Here is a 26599-nt window from a genome sequence, read left to right as displayed (position 1 = left end):
AAGTAAAATACTGCCACACAAAGCATTTAAAACAACTACTGGTACACATTTACCATCTGCATATAGCTTGCTTATGCATTACTTCAAAGGGATTCGGTTTTCAAAGGTAATCAGTTTTCAATTAAGCCTCCTTATTTACCTAGATAACCAATGCTCCTGGACCATACTGTATGTATGGAGCAGCATTGTCACCCTGGAGCATGACTACAGAAGACCTCTTCCTCTCCATAACAGAAGAAGCTGGAAATCATGCAGCAGAGACAGAGCACAGGAACTTATCAGCTCAAAATAATTTTGTTAGAATTTTTGCACTTAAACACCTAAATCATGGGTGCTCAACCTCCAGCTGTTGCGGAACTACAAGTCCCATGAGGCATTGCATGGTAGAAGTCGTATGTTTTGCTTATTGTAGGGCTTTGAGTTGAAGGATAGCAAAAACGATTGCTGTGGTGAATGTCAACAAACTCATTGGTACAAGTTTCATGAGGCATTGCAAGGCTAACATGTACAAGCATGACTCCAAGCAAAGACAAAGGCATAGTGAGACTTGTAGTTTTGCAAGATCTGGAGAGCCCCAGGTTGAACACCCATGACCTAATTTAAAATGTGAATTTTGAATGGTTCCTAACTAAAAAAAATCATAGGATCTGGGCAAAAAACCTGTTGGCCAAACAGCAGCTGCATCCAACCTGAGGCAGCTGCTCTTTGAGTGCCTGTTGTCAGAACACAATATCTGCAGTGTGAGATGCATCTTTCTACACTGAATAGAATGAATGGAGGAATCACTTAGATTTGTTTCACCCAGCCCACAGGCTGAACAAAAAAATGTGTATATGTAGATAGCATAAAATTGAAACTTATTGTTACGGTATACACAATTTTAGCACAACTTAAAGTGTTACTAAAACAAGTAACATGAAAATAGTTCATCCGCATCCCCCACAGTGCCCACAGCTTATAAATCTTCTTTTTACAATAAAATACTGGCACTATATACCTTTTTGGATGATCTGTATACCACGGTAACATGATAAACTGCACAGTTTCTTCAGTGCTGAGAATTCAGGAAGGAGGAGATTGCCACTGTAGCCTGTATACTCCCACATGTGTGATGTCAATACCATGTGACCTGGCTAGCTCTGAGAGCAAGTAAATGTTCTCTCCAGCATAAAAGACACAACTGAGCATGTGCAGGTCGACTACCCTGCCTGTGTTAGCTGGCCTTCCCCAGATAGACAATGCAGGGAGGGAAGTATCTATGCATACAGGATAAAACAGCCTTTTTTACACAATGCAGAGGATTAAACCCTTAAATTCCACAGTGAGTATAACAAGCATGCTTTGCTGCATATACAGACTGATTTTACTGTTGTGGGTTTAGTAACACTTTAATCAATATTGCAGCATAATGAATTGGCATCCATTGTAGAATCTAGTAAGTCACTATGGGGGGGGGGGGTAATGAATTACCAGGAGGAAAAGCTTAAAGTGAGTACCACCATTTTGGTAATATCCACCAATGGCCTGTATAACAAGGAGAAGGTAGGGGAGAGTTTGGAGTTTTACACATTCTAAAAAGACTTTCACTTTACTACATACACTTATACTTTACATTACCTATATACTGTACTTGTATTGATATGGTATTCTCTCTCTACAGCCTGGCGCTCCAGTGCTCTCTGACAAGTGCCAGACCTGCGTGTGCGCAGACAATGCCACTACAGCTCCAGGAGTTGAGATACGATGCACACATGTGGCTTGCAGTAAATCATGCCCACTGGTAAGTAGAGTATATTAACATTTACACAATATAACATGCCCTGGACTGTCTTGTGTGAGTTATGATTTTTATAAACATGTCTGTATGAAATATTAACAAATCATGTTTTTGCTTATTGTAGGGCTTTGAGTTGAAGGAGAGCAAAACCGATTGCTGCGGTGAATGTCAACAAACTCATTGCGTCATCAATGACGTTAATGATTTGATTCTGTTGAAGGTATATAACTCTTAATATTGTCTAATTTTATCTTCCAATACATACATAGAACAGTTCAACTAAATCTGTTTTGTTTAGCTGGCAAAGTCCATTTCAAAATCATTTCTTCTAAGAACATCTTAACTTTGTTACAATAGTTTCGTCTATGACTTGCACAATACTTGTGAGGGAGAATGCCAGTGTATTTCCTATATTACGTCACTTAAACTGACTTTTTTTTTTTTTAATAGAACGCTAGAATGACAAAAAATTATTTTATCAGAAAAGTGCTGGATAAGAAGTGCTGAAATTGTTTTTCTACTGTAGTGCTTATCACCGCCAGCAATCTTAGCAAATTGCTTAGAAAATTCTATTTGGTTACCCCTTGTAGTAACACATAAACCTCAAAACTTTTAAAATAGATGAATGCAAAAAAATCCCCCCAAAAAAACATTGCTTAAATATTTAGACCAGTGAATTCATACATAAATTGCAAGTGCTTAAAATAAGTGACTACATACTGTATATCAACAAATGTCCATAATAAATGACAAAAAAATCTTCAGAAAAGTGCAAGCATGCTGAATAAGAAGTGCTTAAATAGTTTTTCTACTGTAGTGCTTATCACTGCCAACAATCCACTCCATGTGAATTGTACCCCAGCCCCAATAGGTCTAAATTCACCAGATAATGTTGATCCCCTTTAGCTTATGGCAAAAAAGGTCTGTGGAGGCTTTTCCACAGCTCCACTGTTCGTGGCTACTTGTCTCCTCTTTATACTGCTGCTCTCACACAGAACCCTGGTAACGGTAACAACCCTCATGCATGGAAAGGGTCAAAACAAAAAGGATTTCATAGCGCAGAATGTCTTTATTTTTATCTTTTTTTTAAAAAACACTTTAAAACCACTCACACTGACCCAGGGATCAAATAAGTATTTATTTCCTATGATCACAATCTCCATCTAGTGGTCATAATGTGGTATTTTCCTAGTTCATGCTATTCTTATGAATGATAAACACCCAGCAATGAAAGCAAATATCGATTTTGCAGACATTTGCAGAATAGTTGTACATGTAATTTTACAGGATGTATAGCCCTTGTGTTTTTTTTTTAAATGTACCCCATTGTGTTATGAGAAATAATTTTCAGGTGTGATAGGCTCCTGAGAGTGTTTCAAATACTCTATATACAGTACTTGTTACTTATAGCTTTTTAGGTTTACGGCTCCTTTACACTGTTATTCAAGAGTCTCCTGGAATAATTGATGATAGTATTGCTAAACCATAATTCCTGTTTTTCAGCATAAGGAATCATTGCGTGCAAAAAATAACAACTGTACAATCTACAGCTGCAATCAAATCAAAACAAGTTTCATCTCATCCACCTCATATATTACTTGCGCAAACTTCAAAGAAGAAGAATGTGAACCTGTAAGTAGTGTGAAAATTCTTGCTAGAGCTGAACAATGACTTACTTATTTTAACGCGCAGACAGGGCAGAATATACAGTGAAGCCTTACCCTGCTGCAGCCTCTTTCTCCTCTCCATTAATCCACTGCAACCTCCTCCTGCTTTGTTGGGAGAGAGCTTGCCTATGTGGAAACAGTATTACTGCTTAACTGTGATTGACCATCACAGTGATCAGAAGGCACAGTGCCACTGTGATTGGCTCTGTGCATTTCACCTATGATCTCTGCTGTCTAATGATGGCAGATTATAGGAAAGAGTAAAGAAAAAACTTTTTTAAACCTCCAATGAAAAAAAAAAGCTCCCCCTAATGGCTGTTTTAGGGCATAGGCCCTTATACAGATGGTTACCATACTAACACCAACAAAGTAACAAGCAACATTAGAGGGAACACATGCCATACTCCCATGCCATATTCCCAAACCATGGGAGTCCTCACTTGGCTCAAGTCCAATAAATAGCAAGCCTATTTTATGTGATGGTTGCATTCAACAACCCATCACCCAACTAAAACCTTACAATTGAGTTTAATTCATTTTTGCACAATCAAGAACCCTACCCTGCTGTGACATTAACCCTTTTCCTAACTCTCCAACCGACTATTACATCAGGCTCTAAGCCTGATGGGAGGCAGGAGGGTGGGACAATTTCTTATGGACACGTGTTGCCTTTTGGCCCCTCGTCATCCTACAATTACTTTACTTCGTCCCTTTATCAGTCCCTACTCAGGGTTGTCTTGCCTGCTTTAAGTCCACCTCACCATTACTCTCTGGTTTTACATTACCTACATTTACATTTCCTCTAAGGCCTTGTACACAAAGGCTTCATCTTGTATAAGGTCAGTGTGTACAGCAGGAATTTTTTACAAAGCTGGTTTTAAAGCTCAAACATTTTTTACCTTCATGCATTCCTTGCATGAAGGTAAACAATGTATAGGAATCAGTATCCTCCCTTACTTACCTGAGCCCTCATTCGATCCAGCACTGTGCATGTCTGCAGCTCTTCACTCCCCTCACTTCCGGGTCTTGCTGGCTTTGCTGAGCTTTGGCTCCCAGTGCTGTCAATCAAAACCAGTGATTGTGGGGGGGGGGGGGGGGCTGAATCCTGCTGTCTGTATCAATGGGCTCAGCAGTGGGGCTCGGGAGGGAGCATGCCATAGTGCCCCCATGGGGGCACTGGACAGAGAAGAGGAGCCAGGAGCGTCGGCGGGGGACCCGTGAAGAGGAGGTTCATGGCCGCCCTTTGCAATTCCACTGCACGAAGCAGGTAAGTATAGACATATTTGTTATTTTTATTTTATTTTTTATTTTTACCTTTACAAATACTTTAATCTTCATGCAGGCTTACATTTCAATTAGTGCTGAAACTTTTTGAAATGTGCCAGCAGCATGACAGCCAGCACTCCTATTAGGATCTTAGTTTAATACCCCCAGACTAGGGATGAAAAGCTTCAAGAAAGCTGCTAATCTATTAAAGATTTGTCTGAAAGCTTTGCAAATACTTTTAAAGGCTTGCTGTACACATTTCTGTTATGCAAGATGACGCCTGTGTATTCATGACCCAATGACTTTTTTCTGAGCCTTGCTGCAACTTCAGAAAATCTATAAGAATGTTGCCAAAGTACTACCCACTGAGATGACAATGGAGGTTATATTGTTTATGTTATTGAAATGCCTTTTTGAATACATTGTATGTTATTTATTTTTATAGGACACAATTGAACTTTTACCTGATGGCTGCTGTAAGATATGTAAGTACCTATTCAATTAAAGTTCTAAATAAATAGAAATAGCTGTTTAAAGTACAACTTTTCTGCATCATTCGGTCTGCCTGCAATGTGGGAGTAAGCTAGGGACAAACCACCACTGGTTAGGAAGATAGTAGGGGTAGCATTATGGAGAGGTAGCAGTTGAGGAGGAAAAGAGTAGGTTTCCACTTACAGGATATCTCTGCTGTCAGCTTCCTGGAACTATCTTCCACTGGAATTCTGTGATAAATAATTGTCTGATATATTACTTTTGGAAATTGCCTTGTGGATAAACAGTGCCCTCTTCTGCCCGAAGAAGTGTATGACCTGAACATATGTGGTACCATTGCTGTAAATGTCCTTATTTCTTTAAACAATAAATTTAAACAGTCAATTTCTACAATATAAACAAAGTAAAACTAAAGGCAACACTTTCTTCTTTTAGTTTTGGATAGAGTAGAGATAGATTAGAACACCTGTCAATTTTTATCGCTGTCTGTGACCCCCTTTAAGGAGATCTAACCTCTTTAATTGTGCTGTTTACTATTATCATTGAAAGTGAACGTAAATTTTGGGTTGTCCCCAGAAAAGTAATAAAGGGGAAATGTTCCAATGGGGACACTAGTTCTGGTGACCTGGGGGTCCCCAAGGAATTCCCTTAATATGCAGGGATTTCCTCTCACTTCCTGTTTGGCTTTGAGACAGGAAGTATAGGGAAATCTCCGCAATGGGACAGATATGGTGAAAAAAAAAAACTGACAGGGGTTATAACCCTCCCTTATTCTATCCAAAATGATTAAAAAAAATACCTATAGTTCTACTTTAAGTATCCATGCATGTTTACTCAATTGTTGGGTACACAGGTTAGGGCTCCCCTACACACATGTCAGGCTTTTTTGCTGTCTGCATCCCTATTAGGGAGAGCCATCCATTTGTCCTGCTTACCGTTATCACCAAGAGAGAAGGCGAAAGAAAATCACAAATTTTGCATTGTCACCAGAACAGAAATGGGGGTGTTAACCACTTTAATTAATAACTAGCAGTTATCAGTGTGCAGACAATCAGTGTGTCAATAGCGAATATTAATTCGCTATTGTCACACAATTGGGTGGGCTCAGGGCCTATTAGAGCCTATTAGAACCTCTGGCTCTAATCACGTGCTTCAAAAAAAATAAAAAACCCTCATTGGAATCACTGCGTCTGATGCCCTGAATGTAGATAAGAGGGCCAGATGCATGGATAGGGGGGCAGTGCTCCTGCGCCCCTAGTGGATGGGCCACCACTGCCCTCATGGCTGCCTCTTAACTCATGCTTGTTTATACCATTTTATGTGTCACTATATCTGTGCACCTATTGAGCATCCCCTTGCTTGCTCCTGCTACTAAGATTGCTCACCTCTTAACTTTAGCAATATGTCTATGTGTTTAAGCATTCCTTCAAGTGCAATATGGACTGCAACAAGTGCATTTTGATTCAGATATAACTGGAGCTTTGATTTAATAGGGATGATTCTAGCTACTGTAACATCGGGGGTTGGTTTAGCTTAAAGGTAGAGCTTACCAGTGAGCCGAGTCCACGCCAGATACGCAGTTTTAAGGGCTTGTAGGCCCACTTTTATTAAAGAAAGAAAATGTCCAATAACAGAAGTGTTGCCCACACAGGGGTTTCAGCTTTCCACAGCAACAATGTAAGTTTAATCAAAAATACCAAGCCACCTGGCTCTCTTCAGCAGCACTGCTGCTCAAACTTATGCTTCAGCCCTCTCGGCTCTATAACAGATTTCCTGTACACATGCTTCAGCCCTCTCGGCTCTATAACAGATTTCCTGTACACATGCTTCAGCCCTCTCGGCTCTATAACAGATTTCCTGTACACCCAGTACCTCAGCACTCTTTTCCAGCCCACAGGCTTAGACCCTCTGTCTGCTCTGACAGACAGACAGACAGACCTGTGCAGACATGCACACTTCTCCCTTGCTTGCCTGGACTCCTCGGGAGGGTGGAGCCCAGAACTATGGTCAGGTGTCTACAAATAGCCCAACACACACCTGACCAGTCAATCTGCTGGTGGATCTCAAAACCTGGAGAAAGCTGCAAAAGCAGTTTTCTCCAGTCCACATTTATGCTCTGAAGCCTTGCCTCAAGCAAATGTGCATACCCTATTTCCACTTTAACCCCATTTTTATAGCGACAGGGACTCTCACTATTACACTACATATATTTATTTTGATTTACAAGCTGCACATTTATGCTATAGCAGAGCCTTTTAAGTGCATACTGTGGGTAGTCAAAACAGCCATGCCTTTTGGTTTTGATTGTTAACAATACCTTACAAGCCATATGGCCAAGGGAGGCTGTCTGGCATACCTAGTGTGGTTCAGGTGTTTGCCTGGATGTAGATATGTCACAAGACAACATTGTCTTTGTTTTTAAATTATGGTGAAGGGTTTGTTTGTTTTTTTATACTTAAAGTGGTTGTAAACCCCATTAATGAAATCTGACCTGGGTACATATATCTGTAGTGTTTACTTATCGCTCTCCAAACCTGTCCTGTGTATTTCCAGTTCCTCTGTTAACAACATGATAACTTATGACAAGTTCTCTGACACACAATATAAAATCAGCTGGAAATTTGTGTCAGGGAGGGGACTTAGAGATAGATTAGCAGAGAGCTGGTCTATGTACAGTACAGCTCTGCACATTCCTTCCTTCCTCTGCCTATGTGGAGTGGGGGTGTGTACCTTTCCTCCAATCAGCTCACACCCAGTGTATGTCCAGACTCCCCTCCCACTGCTGAAACAGGAAGAAAGATTTCTAACATGATGTGCACTTTCTAAAGAATATATAAAGCTGAAGACTACAGATATACATGTAAAACTTATGTAGGGAGATTTTCATCTCTGTGTATCATCTGAGGCTGTTCACTTTATTTGGTATAGGAGAGAGTTTACATGCACTTTAAGGGCTATGTATTTTGTCATTTATTTTTGATATTTGTGATTAGGGATGAGCCGAACACCCCCTTGTTCGGTTCGCACCAGAAAATGCGAACAGGAAAAAAGTTCGTTTGAACACGCGAACACCGTTAAAGTCTATGGGACACGAACATGAATAATCAAAAGTGCTAATTTTAAAGGCTTATATGCAAGTTATTGTCATAAAAAGTGTTTGGGGACCTGGGTCCTGCCCCAGGGGACATGGATCAATGCAAAAAAAAGTTTTAAAAACGGCCGTTTTTTCAGGAGCAGTGATTATAATAATGCTTAAAGTCAAACAATAAAAGTGTAATATCCCTTTAAATTTCGTATCTGGGGGGTGTCTATAGTATGCCTGTAAAGGGGCGCATGTTTCCCGTGTTTAGAACAGTCTGACAGCAAAATTACATTTCAAAGAAAAAAAGTCATATAAAACTACTCGCGGCTATTGCATTACAGGTTCGACAATACACATAAAAGTTCATTGATAAAAACGGCATGGGCATTCCCCACAGGGGAACCCCGAACCAAAATAAAAAAAAAAAAATGACGTGGTGGTCACCCTAAATTCCATACCAGACCCTTCAGGAAAAGAGGGGGGACGAGAGTGCGCCCCCCCTCCTGAACCGTACCAGGCAACATGCCCTCAACATTGGGAGGGTACTTTGGGGTAGCCCCCCAAAACACCTTGTCCCCATGTTGATGAGGACAAGGGCCTCATCCCCACAACCCTGGCCGGTGGTTGTGGGGGTCTGCGGGCGGGGGGCTTATTGGAATCTGGAAGCCCCCTTTAACAAGGGGACCCCCAGATCCCAGCCCCCCCTGTGTGAAATGGTAAGGGGATACATAAGTACCCCTACCATTTCACTAAAAAACTGTAAAAAATGTTAAAAATTACAAGAGACAGTTTTTGACAATTCCTTTATTTAAATGCTTCTTCTTTCTTCTATCTTCCTTCATCTTCTTCTGGTTCTTCTGGCTCTTCTGGTTCTTCCTCCAGTGTTCTCGTCCAGCATCTCCTCCGCGGCGTCTTCTATCTTCTTCTCCTCTGGCCGCTCCGCACCCATGGCATGGGGGAGGCTCCCGCTCTTCTCTTCATCTTCTTCTCTTCTTCATCTTCTTCATCTTCTTCTCCGGGCCGCTCCACAGCCATGCTGGCATGGAGGGAGGCTCCCGCTGTGTGACGCGTCTCCTCTTCTGACGGTTCTTAAATAACGGGGGGTGGGGCCACCCGGTGACCCCGCCCCCCTCTGACGCACGGTGACTTGACGGGACTTCCCTGTGACGTCACGGGGAATGCCACAGGGAAGTCCCGTCATGTCTCGTGCGTCAGAGGGGGTGGGGTCACCGGGTGGCCCCGCCCCCCGTTATTTAAGAATCGTCAGAAGAGGAGACGCGTCACACAGTGGGAGCCTCCCACCATGCCAGCATGGGTGCGGAGTGGCCTGGAGAAGAAGATGAAGAAGAGAAGAAGATGAAGAGAAGAGCGGGAGCCTCCCCCCATGTCATGGGTGCGGAGCGGCCCGAGGAGAAGAAGATAGAAGACGCAGCGGAGGAGATGCTGGACGAGAACACCGGAGGAAGAACCAGAAGAGCCAGAAGAACCAGAAGAAGAAGATGAAGGAAGATAGAAAATAGAAGAAAGAAGAAGCATTTAAATAAAGGAATTGTCAAAAACTGTCTCTTGTCATTTTTAAAATTTTTGACAGTTTTTTAGTGAAATGGTATACCCCCTTACCATTTCACACAGGGGGGGGCGGGATCTGGGGGTCCCCTTGTCAAAGGGGGCTTCCAGATTCCGATAAGCCCCCCACCCGCAGACCCCCACAACCACCGGCCAGGGTTGTGGGAATGAGGCCCTTGTCCTCATCAACATGGGGACAAGGTGTTTTGGGGGGCTACCCCAAAGCACCCTCCCAATGTTGAGGGCATGTTACCTGGTACGGTTCAGGAGGGGGGGCGCTCTCTCATCCCCCCCTCTTTTCCTGCGGCCTGCCAGGTTGCGTGCTCGGATAAGGGTCTGGTATGGATCTTTAGGGGGACCCCACACCGTTTTTTTTTTTTAATTTTGGCGCGGGGTTCCCCTTAAAATCCATACCAGACCTGAAGGGTCTGGTATGAAATTTAGGGGGACCCCCACGTCATTTTTAAAAAAAATTTGTCCGGGGTTCCCCTTAATATCCATACCAGACCTGAAGGGCCTGGTATGGAATTTAGGGGGACCCCCACGTCATTTTTTTTTTTTATTTTGATTCGGGGTTCCCCTGTGGGGAATTCCCATGCCGTTTTTATCAATGAACTTTTATGTGTATTGTCGGACCGGCAATGCAATAGCCACGTAGTTTTAAAATACTTTTTTTCCTTTGAAATGTCATTTTGCTGTCAGACTGTTCTAAACACGGGAAACATGCGCCCCTTTACAGGCATACTATAGACACCCCCCAGCTACGAAATTTAAAGGGATATTACACTTTTATTGTTTGACTTTAAGCATGATTAAAATCACTGCTCCTGAAAAAATGGCCATTTTTAAAACTTTTTTTTGCATTGATCCATGTCCCCTGGGGCAGGACCCAGGTCCCCAAACACTTTTTATGACAATAACTTGCATATAAGCCTTTAAAATTAGCACTTTTGATTATTCATGTTCGTGTCCCATAGACTTTAACGGTGTTCGCGTGTTCGAACGAACTTTTTTCCTGTTCGCATGTTCTGGTGCGAATCGAACAAGGGGGTGTTCGGCTCATCCCTAATCACAAATATCAAAAATAAATGACAAAATACATAGCCCTTAAAGTGCATGTAAACTCTCTCCTATACCAAATAAAGTGAACAGCCTCAGATGATACACAGAGATGAAAATCTCCCTACATAAGTTTTACATGTATATCTGTAGTCTTCAGCTTTATATATTCTTTAGAAAGTGCACATCATGTTAGAAATCTTTCTTCCTGTTTCAGCAGTGGGAGGGGAGTCTGGACATACACCATGCATATAAGCCTTTAAAATTAGCACTTTTGATTTCTCCCATAGACATTTAAAGGGTGTTCTGCGGCATTCGAATTTGCCGCGAACACCCCAAATTGTTCGCTGTTTGGCGAACTTGCAAACAGCCGATGTTCGAGCCGAACATGAGTTCGACTTGAACACGAAGCTCATCCCTATTTGTGATAATAAAGCTGATTTATTTTATACACTTTGGTGTTTCTCTTAAGATTTATTATGCAGTCTGTTCAAAGCTGCTTGGGGAAGGATTGAAGTAGAGCTACAGGCAAATCTTTCTTTCTCATTTTGGATAGAGCAATGGAGTGTTGTGACCCCTGTCAGATTTTCTTCCCCATCTATATCTCATTGTGGAGATTTCCCTTAACTTCCTGTCCCATAGCCAAACAGAAAGTGAGAGGAAATCCCTGCAAATTAAGGGAATTCCCCAGGTCACCAGAACTAGTGCCTCCCCATTGGAAGATTTCCCCTTTTCTGGTGATAACCCAAAATGTGTGATTTTTCTTTTACTTTAACTCTAGTAAACATAACAAATAGAGAGGGTGAATCTCACTAACGGGGGTATAGACAGCAATAAAAACTGACAGGTGTTCTAATCCCTCTATCCAAAACTGAAAAAAAAGTTTTGCCTTTAGTTACACTTTAAACCACTGTCTTATCAAGAGTTCTTTCTCTGGTTTACTCTGTGAATCCCCCACACCCTGTGGTGGTGAGTTGGCATCAAGTACTGCATTACATGACTATATCCCTCTAAAAGGAAATTTTATCTGTTTAGTTTAATTACTGTTTCAGAACTGACACAATAATCACATTAAAGGGAATAAATCAGATTGGTTCCCAATTGCAAATGGGGCTGCGTTACTACAGCCCAATAACATGTTACACCTGTATATAGGGTATAAGATGTTGCTGTGCTGCAGTCCCCTGATCCCCCGCTGTGACAGTGGGCAGGGCATCCTCTCCCTGCACCCACTGTCACAATTTTAAAAACAGCATGGCTGTGTGGGTCTCCTCCCACATAGCTGCATCATTCATTCAAAGAGTTCTGTGAATGAATGAACTACAAATTCTGTTTGCCATCACAGCAGATGACTTGTATTTCTCAATGAACTGTGAAGGCACTAATGACCGCTCTCATAGTTCATTGATTCTTCCTGCAATTTAGTAACTGTCTGGCCATATGGGAGGAATGGGCAAACAGCTATATTGTGTGTCTGCAGGAGCCTAGCATTACACCCATGATCCACTGATTGCGAGTGCAAATTCTTTACAGGCTGCAATGTAAAAAAAAAAAAGTAATAAATGCACATTTATTACCTACAAAATAATGTGCATTTTTTTTTTTTTTTTTATTCTTTTTTTTTTACAGGAGGTAAACTTATCATTTAATAATTAGTTTTACTGTTCCAGGTGATATTTTCCACAATGGCAGCCAAAAAAGCATTCTCATAACTACAAATAGTGATATGTGAAGGGTTAGTGTGTGGGTGTGGCGCTGTCCTAATTTATAGAAATACTTGGTAAATTGTGTGTAGCCAAATCCCATATATAAAGTCGCATAAACCAAAATTGCAAATAAAAAAATTCAACGAAAATAAAAACAAAACATAAAACAGCAAAGTGACTCCCTTTGGAGTGTGTAGATGTAACGTTGTCCTAGTGGAGAAAAAAGTGGAGAAAATGGAAAAAAATGGAAAAATGGAAGAAATCGCATAAAGGACTGCTGCCTCCACAAATGTGATTTCCACCAAGGTGGAAAAAACAGAAGGTAGGTGAAGGGTTAGTGTGTGGGTGTGGCGCAGTCCTAATTCATAGAAATACTTGGTAAATCGTGTGTAGCCAAATCCCATATGTAAAGTCGCATATAAAGTATAAACCAAAATTGCAAATAAAAAATTCAACGAGAATAAAACCAAACATAAAACAGCAAAGTGACCCCCTTTGGAGTGTGTAGGTGTAACGTTGTCCTAGTTTAAAAAATACTTTGTAAATCGTGTGTAACCAAATCCCACATGTAAAATCGCATGTAAATTATAAACAAAATATAAACAAAATCGCATATAGCAAATTTAACGGCTAGGTTGGCCCCCTTTGAATTGGGGGAGGGGGAAGGGGAACAGGGGATGAAATCAAAAAATGACTTTAGCCAAAGCTATTCCATCCGCATAAAAACCCCATATAGTGATTGACAAACATAACATTGCTGAATAATTACATAGGTTAAATTGTGACTAGTGCTCAGTGCCATTTAAGTGAAAAACTTGACATCTTTGTAAAACAAGGCAGGTATTTGTATAAATCTTGGTGACCAGGTGCTCGTGTCTTGTGATCATGCGGACACTCACCAGCTTCTTTAACCCCTGAGGGGGTAATGCGCAGTCACAGTGTATGCCACTGTGCGGCAATCCACAGGCTGTTTCTGGGTCACGGTGACGTTTTAGGCATAAGAGAAGAAAGAGGAGATTCCATAGCGTAAAACCATAAAACACTCTTTATTGAACGCAGATGACAGAATGGTACTCACATTTAAGCAGTTTATAATAGGCAACCAAATGTCATCAAAACAGGAGAGCGTCAGATTTAGGTTGGTAATCCTCTGGGAGATGATGCAAAAGCGTCAGAATAGGCCACGCCCTACGCATTTCGTCATAGGGACGCTCCAGTTGACGTCCCTATGACGAAATGCGTAGGGCGTGGCCTATTCTGACGCTTTTGCATCATCTCCCAGAGGATTACCAACCTAAATCTGACGCTCTCCTGTTTTGATGACATTTGGTTGCCTATTATAAACTGCTTAAATGTGAGTACCATTCTGTCATCTGCGTTCAATAAAGAGTGTTTTATGGTTTTACGCTATGGAATCTCCTCTTTCTTCTCTTATGCCTAAAACGTCACCGTGACCCAGAAACAGCCTGTGGATTGCCGCACAGTGGCATACACTGTGACTGCGCATTACCCCCGCAGGGGTTAAAGAAGCTGGTGAGTGTCCGCATGATCACAAGACACGAGCACCTGGTCACCAAGATTTATACAAATACCTGCCTTGTTTTACAAAGATGTCAAGTTTTTCACTTAAATGGCACTGAGCACTAGTCACAATTTAACCTATGTAATTATTCAGCAATGTTATGTTTGTCAATCACTATATGGGGGTTTATGCGGATGGAATAGCTTTGGCTAAAGTCATTTTTTGATTTCATCCCCTGTTCCCCTTCCCCCTCCCCCAATTCAAAGGGGGCCAACCTAGCCGTTAAATTTGCTATATGCGATTTTGTTTATATTTTGTTTATAATTTACATGCGATTTTACATGTGGGATTTGGTTACACACGATTTACAAAGTATTTTTTAAACTAGGACAACGTTACACCTACACACTCCAAAGGGGGTCACTTTGCTGTTTTATGTTTGGTTTTATTCTCGTTGAATTTTTTATTTGCAATTTTGGTTTATACTTTATATGCGACTTTACATATGGGATTTGGCTACACACGATTTACCAAGTATTTCTATGAATTAGGACTGCGCCACACCCACACACTAACCCTTCACCTACCTTCTGTTTTTTCCACCTTGGTGGAAATCACATTTGTGGAGGCAGCAGTCCTTTATGCGATTTCTTCCATTTTTCCATTTTTTTCCATTTTCTCCACTTTTTTCTCCACTAGGACAACGTTACACCTACACACTCCAAAGGGAGTCACTTTGCTGTTTTATGTTTTGTTTTTATTTTCGTTGAATTTTTTTATTTGCAATTTTGGTTTATGCGACTTTATATATGGGATTTGGCTACACACAATTTACCAAGTATTTCTATAAATTAGGACAGCGCCACACCCACACACTAACCCTTCACTTACCTTCTGTTTTTTCCACCTAGGTGGAAATCACATCTGTGCAGTCCTTTATGCGATTTCTTCCATTATTTCCATTTTTTCCATTTTCTCCACTTTTTTAATTTTCTGTTCCGTTGCGCGGATACACCACTCATATTTCATTACAAATAATGATATATTTGGCAAATAAATGTTTATTTTATTTTTGTATTTTGATGCTGTTGTTTATTTTAGGTAACTTGTCCTAGAATGCCTCTGAATAATATGTGATATTTTTCATCATTCAGGTATTCAAAAGAGCAAATCTTGTGACCTGTACCAAGAATATAATTACATGACTTTCAATAACTGCCGATCAATAGAGATGGTGAAGATATCGCGATGCGAAGGGACCTGCAACACCTATTCAATGTAAGATCTTAATTCTACTAAATTGGCAATTTGTATATATTTAAATGAAAATGACTCTCCTCTTAAAATATACATGCCAGCAAAAGCTTTCCCAGCAAAGAGGCAAATACATACTTACCTTTCCCAGTGATGTAGAGGATGGCAGAAGAAATCACTGAGAGTTATATCGGACCAGGGGATTGACACTCAGAAATGCCAGCATCTCTACAGACTTTCAAGGACAATGTTTGCTCAACCAAAAATCAAAGCTTGAGCTTGGAAGGAAGACATAACCAGAAGTGCAGGAATTAAAAGGAAACAAAAGCATTCTTACTCACTTATGTAGGTGCAGCATCGATCCAATGATGCATCCATTCACCGCTAACTCTACACCAAGAATTGAGCGATCAAAGACCGCTGATTGCTCAGTTCTCTGGCCCATTCTAAGCACAGATATTCAGTCACCGGCTCTCTGCTCTGCCGATCCAATGCTCACTGAAGCGCCAGGCTGTGGAAGGGTTCGGAAACTGCTTGCTCAGGCTCTCAGTGGCGCATTATTGTCAGGATGAATGCAGAGCCTGGACCAGCTCTGTGACGTCAGCTGAATCTGGGTCACGGGAGTGCAGAACTAAGTGCACTCCTGTAACCCACAGGTGAAGTATGGCCAAAAGAGCTTTGGCTATACTTCTCCTTTAACAGTCTTCATACTGTATAGTGAGACTTGCTAGCCACAGCAGCCACACATGGCAACGAAAACTAATAACATCCTCTATGCTAGCAGATTTTAGAGTGTTAGTTGTCTATTAATACACCTTTAAGGCCTTGTGAACTTTTATTGAAATCAACGGGTAGTTCATAAAGGTAAAAAACTGATTCAAAATGTAAACTAAACATGCCATGAGTAGATTACTCTTTCTGAGCTTAGTATTCGATTAAAGTAAGCCAACTGAAAATTTCTGACAGCCAAGTCAGCTAGTTGGAGCTGGAGAATGACAGGACTCAAAAGTACGATGTTTGGGACTTTAGGCCAGAAGACTTGCGGGTGAGGACAATAAGACATATGATTTTCATGTGAAACACACACCCAACGTGCTACACTCTAACCTACTTACTGCCTTCTCCTAGGAAATTCTCTTCCACGTTACTTTTAAACTGTCCAAATACATGGTGATTTTCAAAAATATCTTACAATTTATTAAAAAAAAAAAAAAGTCATAATAGGGAAATTCCAAATGAAAAAGCAAGTCTATTAGCCAGGATTTTTCAGCTTACTGCCTACAGTAGAAAACTTTATGGGGTCTCCCAAAATAGAGGGAAAACTGTTACCCCAATCCATATGGAATGATTAATAAATTGTGCAAAAATGGTGTTTGGGCATCAGATATACAGAGGACATACAAGTGTTGATTTACCTAAACTGGTGCAGCTTTGCATGGTAGATAATCAGCTTCTAACTTCAGCTTGTTCAATTAGGCTTTGACAAAAAAAAAAAAAATGGAAGCTGATTGGTCTCTATGCAGAGCTGCACCAGATTTTTCACTCTCCAGTTTTAGTAAATCAACCCTACGGTGTCTCTTTTCACATTGAATGGCAAATCTGAAACCAACTTTAGTGAAAATGCATAGAAACTGTGGGGGAGATTTACTAAAACTGGTGCACAGTAACCAATCAGCTTCTATGTTTTATTGTGAAAGCTTAAACATTCTGAAGTTAGAAGCTGATGCACAACTGTACCAGATTCTGTGTGCACAAGTTTTAGTAAATCTCCCCCTATATGTCTTGTCTGTCTTCCGTTTAGCAGCATTTAAAGGGTCATGATGTTCTATTGGAACTCTAGTAGAATGTATACAATATTTAAACATTATTTTAAATATACAATATTTAAAGCTGATTTCTAGGCAAACAGGCAAAAACATAGATGAAACGCGTATAAGGACATTCCTGAGATTTACACAGCTCTGTTACAGAGCACATACATGTCTGACAGGGCTGGGGATTTGATTTTTCTCTGCTGCAGATGGTAACACTTACACATCTCCTTCTCACCACCACCCTGTGACTGGACAGTGAAAGGAGAAGTAGAAAACTGATAAACACATCTCTATGGCTCTCTTCTTATAAGCATTAACCTTGAACTGCAGCACAAATGATAAGCCCCTTGTGCTGCTTCTCCTTGCCCCAGTCTGAGCTCTGTTTTACAGCAAGCTGTGATAAACTAATACCAAACCAAATTCAAGTAATTACACTGCTTGCATTTTCAAAAAACATGCTATGATGTACTAATGAGTTCAGGGGTGTATTTTCAGTTTCTTTTATATCTACTTTAAATTCAACTTTAGAAAAGCTTGTAAAGAGTGGATATATAAAATGTGTACTCATTCCATGGTTTTATAAAGATATTGGCATAAAATGTAAACTTCTCAAAGATGATCCCCTCAGAGAAAAACATAGCCTGGGCACCTTATCATGTACTACAACGCTAAACATGTCCAGCTTGCTTATGATGAATGGTCATACTCAGCTCTACCAATTTCCATCCATCTTCCAGGTACTCCGCAGCTGCCGGGGAAATGTCACATAAGTGCACCTGTTGCCAGGATGTGAAGACCGCCAATAAACGTGTGACGCTGAGGTGCGAGGATGGAAGTCTAGTGGATCATGATTATGTTGAGGTGCAAGATTGTAACTGTGTCAACACTGAGTGTGGATTGCCCCAGACATTGGAAGAACATTCACCTGTCCGAGCTCGCCGCTCCGTACGGAAAAGCAGACAAACTTTGACTTAACTACCTGTACACAGGCAAATGTAACTTAACTATACTACCATGTCTATAACTTTCCTGTATGTAAATTGAATTTGTTTGTCTTTCCTCTTTAAGAGTAAAGCATTTATATCATATGATGGTCTTCTGGTTGATTTGTTTTCTTAAATGTATGCTACAATTATTAGAACAAGTTATAACATGTTATAAATAAAAATGAAGGATTTGATTGTCACCTTCCCATGTAATAAAGAGGGGGGGGGGGGATTCCCCCCTTCTTCAGCCTCTTAGTAAAGCAGAACCTTTGTTCAAAGAAAATTGCTATAAAATAGGGAAGAGACTTTACATGCCTTTTCTAAAAATAAAAATCTCTCGCTTTTAGGATTTTTTTTTTATTTTGGGGCCAGTTCACACCACAAAAAACGCACTCCAGATGCGTTCCAGATGCGTTTTTGCTTTCGGTTCTCATCACAAAAACTCACTCTGGATGCATTTCTGCATGCGCGTTGTTGATGCATGCATTTTCAATGTGTTCCAGTACATTTTTTCCCCCTCTTGGTTTTCTTTTTTTCCCCGGGGTTTTTGATGCATTTAGATGCATTCCGGTGCTTTCTGGTGCATTTTGTTGCGTTTTGGAGCGTTCCAGTACAGTTCAGTGCAGAAAAATGCAGCAGGTTAAAATTTTTTTTTTACTGAACTGGAACACACTACTCTGGTGTGAACTATGCCACTGGAACCTATATAACCTACTGTCCACGCGTTTTTGATGCATAAAAAAATGCACTGGACTGCTTCTGACGTGAACTGCCCCCCGAGTGTATACCGCCTGCTGAGTATGCACAGTGCAGTTTTTACTCCTGGCTCATTCCCTGCATTTCTAAAATGCTGAGATTGGAGCTGCGTGTTGGAACAAAGCATGTGCAGTGGTTGCATTATAAATGGCCACTAACTGGCCTAAATGGAACAATGGGAACTCAGAGAAAGATAGAGAGAAGATGACAATTTCTGTAGATGGAGTAAGAAGGAACAAGGAGAGACAGTTATGATCTGTCAGTGCTGGAAGGGGGGAAGCAGACAAGTGAGTCTGCCATAATAACTAAGTATGTTGTGTATAGTTGTACATTATGGCAAGAGCTGCAGTACTACAGTTGCACTTTAAAAGCAGCTGGTCCTCAGTCAGTTTTTAAGATCCACCCCCACCATGTGAATGAGTAAGGGGTACATTTTTGGTGTGGGGTTCCCCTTAAAATCCATACCAGACCTGAAGGTCCCAACTTCTTAACAACCAGCTTTTACTGCGCTCTGATTGGGCAAAGCTTTGCCCAAGCAGGGCGCAGTGCATTGCAGGACATTTGGCGGGGGACCCCACACATTTTTTTTGCTTTATTTTTTTTTTTATCAAATGCCGGGTAAAGGCAATTGTAATCGTGAGTCAATTTAAATGTGATTTGATTTGTTTTTTTTCTTTAAAAATGTAATTTTTGCTGCAGCATGTTCTATGCATGCTACAGATGCGCCAGTTTACTGGCATACTAAGGATACCCCCCAGGCACTATATTTCAAGGAATTTTTCATTTTTATTGGTGCACTAAGCATCATTAAAATCACTTCTCCTGAAAAAAAATAACATTTTAAAGACATTTTTTTGCATTGATACATGTCCACCGGGGCAGTACCCGGGCCTCCATACCCCTTTCATGGCCAATTACTTGCATATAAGCCTTCAAAATGGGCACTTTTGATTTTTCCTGTGTGGCTCCCATAGAGTTCAATAAGATTCGCTGTTCGGGTTAGAACTTTTCCCCTGTTTGTGAGTTCTGCTGCAAACCGAACAGGGGGGTGTTTGGCCCATCTCTAGTTACTACTGCCATTTTCCGATCACATTGTTTGGGCACTATAAGTAAACTTTGAATTTATTTGGTAATGATCTGGAAAAAAATAACTCAAATAATGTTTTTTGTAGTCTATAAAAACATATTTTTGTTTATTGTAGCAAGATCGCTGACTATATCTCATCTTTTAATAAACCACACAGGTCCTCCAAGAACCAGGGTTTTTATAAAGCCCCCCTCCCCCACGCAAACATCAGACTGGTTTTTGGTAAATGAACCCAATGTATATTGTGTCACGGGTTTCAGTAAATAGCAGTACGCACATAACTGAGTAAGTAAAGGATTAGGTCAATCACAGTTCACTAGACAATACAGCTAAATTAGAGTAAACCTGGTAACCCGAAAAATCTGCAATAAATAATGGCATTAGAAATCAGTAACAGTAATGATAATCAATACTGGAATAACTCCTCTGTAAACAGTAGGTTATATCCACTTTAGAGTTCACTCTATATGAATGGCAGTGATGAAATTTAAAACTGCGTAAAGAAGTGCCTCTTACTATGGGTGATAAGCAAAGTTCTTGTGAAACATCTCTCTGTGTGAGCAGTCTACAGCTCTAGTTCTTCAGCTGGTTAGAGTTGTGATGGACAATCCCTATGTGTTTAGTCTCTGATAACAGTAACAGGTTAATGGCAGCAGTTTCTTCTCATCAGTCCCAGTGATACAGCAACAGGGGTCTCACTGTTCAGATGTCAGATCACTTCTCGATCTGCCTGGAGCAACTCCGGTCCTCAGCGCATGGCTGTAGGCTTGTGGCAGGTTGATGTGCACACAGGATCAGCGATGTGCACATCTCAGTCTCCACACAGCAAAAAAGAGAGCCCCTTGGTATTGGTTTGTTTTCTAAATTCATCTCCCATGATTCAGTGCTGCCAACCATCAAGCTAGCTCCTGACATTTACCTCTTATCCTTCTCCTAACAGTATCTCACAAAAGTGAGTACACCCCTCAAATTTTTGTAAATATTTTATTATATCTTTTCATGTGACAATACTGAAAAAATTACACTTTACTACAATGTAAAGTAGTGAGTGTACAGCTTGTATAATAGTGTAAATTTGCTGTCCCCTCAAAATAACTCAACACACAGCCATTAATGTCTAAAACGCTGGCAACAAAAGTGAGTACACCCCTAAGTGAAAATGTCCAAATTGGGCCCAACGTGTCAGTATTTTGTGTGGCCACCATTATTTTCCAGCACTGCCTTAACCCTCTTGGGCATGGAGTTCACCAGAGATTCACAGGTTGCCACTGGAGTCCTCTTCCACTCCTCCATGATGACATCACGGAGCTGGTGGATGTTAGAGACCTTGCAACCCTCCACTTTCTTTTTGAGGGTGCCCCACAGATGCTCAATAGGGTTTAGGTCTGGAGACATGCTTGGCCAGTCCATCACCTTTACCCTCAGCTTCTTTAGCAAGGCAGTGGTTGTCTTGGAGGTGTGTTTGGGGTCGTTATCATGTTGGAATACTGCCCTGCGGCCCAGTCTCCGAAGGCAGGGGATCATGCTCTGCTTCAGTATGTCACAGTACATGTTGGCATTCATGGTTCCCTCAATGAACTGTAGCTCCCCAGTGCCGACAGCACTCATGCAGCCCCAGACCATGACACTCCCACCACCATGCTTGACTGTAGACAAGACTCACTTGTCTTTGTACTCCTCACCTGGTTTCTGCCACACACACTTGACAGCATCTGAACCAAATACGTTTATTTTGGTCTCAACAGACCACAGGACAGTTCCAGTAATCCATGTCCTTAGTCTGCTTGTCTTAAGCAAACTGTTTGTGGGTTTTCTTCTTCCTCTTCATCTTTAGAAGAGGCTTCTTTCTGGGATGACATGCAGACCAATTTGATGCAGTGTGTGGCGTATGGTCTGAGCACTGACAGGCTGACCCCCCATCCGTTCAATCTCTGCAGCAATGCTGGCAGCACTCATACGTCTATTTCCTAAAGACAACCTCTGGATATGACGCTGAGCATGTGCACTCAACTTCTTTGGTCAATCATGGCGAGGCCTGTTCTGAGTGGAACCTGTCCTGTTAAACCGCTATATGGTCTTGGGCACTGTGCTGCAGCTCAGTTTCAGGGTCTTGGTGCCATGTTGAACTTCCAGTGACCAGTATAAGAAAGTGAGAACGATAACACCAAATTTAACACACCTGCTCCCCATTCACACCTGAGACCTTGTAACACTAACGAGTCACATGACACCGGGGAGGGAAATGGCTAATTGGGCCCAATTTGGACATTTTCCCTTAGGGGTGTACTCACTTTTGATTTGAGTTGATTGAGTTATTTTGATGGGACAATACATTTGCACTGTTATACAAGCTGTACACTCACTACTTTACATTGTAGCAAAGTGTCATTTCTTCAGTGTTGTCACGTGAAAAGATATAATAAAATATTTACAACAATGTGAGGGGTGTACTCACTTTTGTGAGATACTGTAACTTGTAACGCAATCCTGAAACAGAACCCTAAACAACTTAACATGTATCTGTTGTTAAACCTAAAAATAACCCTAAAAAAAACTAAATGTAGCCCTCTAAACTCAGGAGCAAAAAATGTATATATTCTTATCCCTAGGCTTCATTCACATAGGATGAATACATCTGTGCCCCATGTATGGCCATGCTTACCCCCATGGGGATGCACAGGTGTTCTGTGCATCCCTGTGCAGGCAGTTGCATTCAAGTCTTTTGGGACACGGTGGCTGCCCAGATACCGCTACTGTGTCCCATTTTGACATCTGTGTGGGTATGGGTACATATTTCTGAACTCATCCTGGGTGCATTTGGGGCAGTGAACCCGCACCTGAACAGATAACACATAGGTAGTAGCGGTCATGTCTGTGCAGCCTCTGCATCCCAGTAGGCAACAAAGGAACTACTGGCATGGGGATGCATGCAACACCTGTACATTCCCGTGTTGGTAAAACATGGCCCTGCACAAGGCAAAGATGTAATCGCCCAATGTGAACAAGGCCTTAGATGTGGTGGCTGGATTAGAATTTTATTCCAGACTTTTTTCCTTTATTGTCACCTGGTAGTGCTAGCAACAACATTCTACCCTAGAGTGACAACCCTCACTTACTGCACTGTATATATGGAGGAATAGCATTGTCAACATAGGACAGGAAGTGTGTAAGGGCTACATAGTCTCTCCAACTCTCATCACCTATTTAACATAGTGGAGAAGTGTTTTGTAGCTCACAGAGAGAACTAACTGATAACCTGATAACACTGTTTAGGGTTTCAATGCAGCATTGTCATCTGACTACAAAACATTAGTTGGATTTCTGGTTCAACAGTATTTTTTGTACTTTTAAGATTTAACAAATCACTTTCAATTGTATATTTAACAGACAAAATAGAAGCAAATAATATTTTTTTTAATTATTATTATACAGGATTTATATAGCACCAACAGTTTAGGCAGCGCTTTACAATATAGAGGGAGGGCACTGCAGTACAATTATAATACAGTTCAATACAGAAGGAATAAGAGAGCACTGCTCATGGAGCTTACAATCTAAAGGGAGGGGAAGATGGTACAAAAGGTAATAGCTGCAGGGGATGATCTGATGGAGGTGACTCGGTTACAGTTCTTAGGTGAAGGTGGGGTAGGCTTCCCTGAATAAGTGAGTTTTCATGGATTGCCTAAAGGGGGACAGGGTAGGGGCTGACTGCACATACTGGGACAGGGAGTTACAGAGGATGGGAGATGCTCTGGGGATGTCCTGGGGGCGAGCATGGGAGGAGGTAACAAGGAAGCTAGAGAGATAATAGACTATCTTTGTGGGGGTTTACATACAATGTCACCCAAAAATGTAGCTTAACATGTATTCCTCTAAAACGTAACCCTAAATTAACCCCCAACGCTACCCTAGGCTTGATTGTGTAACCTTTTCAAATCCAAACTTACTTTCTCTTCTGGAAGCAGCAGATGTTTCTATGCCAAGATTGGCATCCAAAGTAGGTGCCCATGGCATTATAATAAGGCACTGCCAAGACTAATTTAAAGCAAGAGAGAACACGGGTGGCATTGCCAGTGGCAACTATATTCCAATATTCATATTTTATCTGTAAATTGGAACAATATGTGAGTTAGACAGTCTGAGTTTGTAAACCTGTTGACAATATTTTTTTTACAATTAGGGATTTATGGGGCCTCTAAATGTACAAAAGAGTGTGGGAACAAGTGTTCATTTCACAGTGAAAAATGCCAAATGCAGAATTAATGGGGTGACTGTAGAAAAGGACAATGTAATTATTTAATCACATAGGGTTCCATTTTTCATATTACCAGCTGTATTACAATCCTGGGAAAGATGTAAGCAGCGTCTAAGTGATGTGCGAAATTTATGAAGAGGTCACCATGAACCTGTCCAGAGGTAGACTTTACACAGTGGTGCTGAAAATGTAAATCAGCTCATGTCACAAATGGTTTAGCCATATATTGTATGCATAAAGACTCCTGTATAAATGTAAGACTTGCCATTGAATAACTCCAGAGATTTTGCAGCAAGTAGCAGTGCAACACATTTTACATAATAATAAGTGCACAGAGACAAATGTGTATTTAACATTTTTTTAAAATACACTTTGTAATTGAAATGATAAAATTCCAGCTAAATTTAAAAGATAAAACTCTATTGAGTTAATAAAAAATTCTGTGTGTAAATGAGGCTCATTCACATAGGTGCTGTGGCCTGTACAGCGTGAATCATTTTTTTTTTTTTTTTTACTGTAAATGTGACTATTGCTGTGTGCAGGCAGCCTATGTTATGCTATGGGGATGCAGCAGCTGTATGAACATAACCTCAGGTCCTCATATGACAGGTGTGTGGATGCAGGTGTATGGCCCCTGAACATTGACAGAGTGCATTCAGGGCCACTCACCTACACGTGCACACCTATCAAATTAGGACATATGGTCTGTTCATACAACTGCTGCATCCTCATAGAGTAAAAGATGGCTCCGGCCATACAAACAAACAGCTCATTCACACTGTATGGGCAAAAGGACCCATGTGTGTTAGCCCTTATTTTTTGTAATTATTTTTACAATTTTTTTAAAACTATTCTTTTAATTTTTTTTAAAAAATTTTTCAATTTTTTAAAATTGCTTTTTACATTTTTTTTACAACACTGTTGAGGCGACTTTGGTGAGATATCAGGGGTCCAAACCCTTGACATCTCACCTTTGAGACAGAGAAAGGAATTGAGGACACTGATTCTTCAATTCCTTTCTCTGCAGCCTCTGCTACACTGAAGATGAATAAACAGGAGACAGGGGCTCGTGCTCATTCATAAACTGACACATAGTAAACACAGTTTATTAGGCTCAGTTATGAATGTACACAGGAGTGATCAGTACCAATCACTCACTTTGTCCATTCAAAAAAGGAAGGGATCAGTAAATGACATCCTGACACATGTCCTGTACCTGCGGTAGCTGGCATGACAGGGAAGCTTGCAGCACCGCAGGAAGGGGTAGGCCTACACAGTGACAGGGGGGCACACAGGGAAAATCAGAAGCAGGTCGAATAGGGAGGAGGATTGGTGCAAGGGAAGCAATTACAGGAACTATGTGTCTGTGTCTCTCCCTGCAGCAGCTGAAAACCAGAGGGAGAGAGAGAAACCGGCTTTCGGCTGCTGAAAAGAGCCACACAGGACATCCATCTGTATGTGCCCCTCTGCCCTGCCGCACTGATTCCTCCTGGTGTTTGGGTCCCCTGTGTGGCCAGGACCTTTACCAGTGCCCCCCCCCCATTGGAAGCCCTGATACTGTATACAGGACCCTGCTTGCACTTCCCCCATTGCATTCCTCCTCCCTCCACAGGGTAAAATAGCTGACCTTTTTTTTTTTTCATTTTTTTGATTTATTCATTTTTTCTGATTCAACCCACCCTTCTCTCTCCATTCCATGGCACATGTTATCAGGTTTTGGCTGCCTGCTCCCAAATACCACAGAAATACAGAAAGGTTTGCCAGACCAAGACCACATGAAACGAATCCCAGATCATTTTAATTTTTAATAAATCAAAGTCATATAAAACATTGTGTATGGAATGTGCTGCTCTAAAAAAATACAATTAACTTATAAATATGTCAAATTTCATGTGTCTCCAATCAATGAAAAATGACAAACATCATTAAAAATTAAGTTCATATAAGTTTGTGTTAACTTGTGATCCATATAAACTTATCCGTGACCAATGTTGGATTTCAAATTCCAAGGAGAACTATTATTCCAGAAAGGCACACACAGGACCACCCCCAGAAATCCCCCAATAGGTGTATGCTTACCTGCATGTCCATCAGATACACATCAGATACATTGGCCCTAGTAATAAGGGCCCAGTTTTAGGGTAAGCTTTCCCCCACTCTGAAGATTCCTATTGGTGGTCCTGTGTGTGCCTTTCTGGAATAAAAGTTCTCCTTGGAATTTTAAATCCAACATTGATCACAGATAAGTTTGCATGGATCACAAGTGAACGTGAACATATAAAAACTTGATTTTTATTGATGTTTGTCATT

At 41.1% G+C, this 26599-nt stretch overlaps 1 protein-coding gene across 1 annotated transcript in view; it reads left to right on the top strand.

Annotated features, from left to right (window-relative positions):
* LOC141111717 (uncharacterized) overlaps positions 1–18286 on the top strand; it is a 491097-nt gene extending 472811 nt beyond the window's left edge. The window contains 6 exon segments of the mRNA XM_073603861.1: positions 1661–1780; positions 1902–1997; positions 3281–3409; positions 5156–5195; positions 15292–15415; positions 17943–18286. Coding sequence (XP_073459962.1) covers positions 1661–1780; positions 1902–1997; positions 3281–3409; positions 5156–5195; positions 15292–15415; positions 17943–18180 — 747 coding nt within the window. The 3' untranslated portion in view covers positions 18181–18286.
* Positions 18287–26599: the final 8313 nt, after the last annotated feature.

This window comes from Aquarana catesbeiana, linkage group LG11 (assembly GCF_042186555.1).
Source record: "Aquarana catesbeiana isolate 2022-GZ linkage group LG11, ASM4218655v1, whole genome shotgun sequence".
Lineage (NCBI taxonomy): Eukaryota > Metazoa > Chordata > Amphibia > Anura > Ranidae > Aquarana > Aquarana catesbeiana.
Note: the sequence above shows the minus strand (reverse complement) of the source record. Positions and strands in the feature narration are given on the sequence as shown.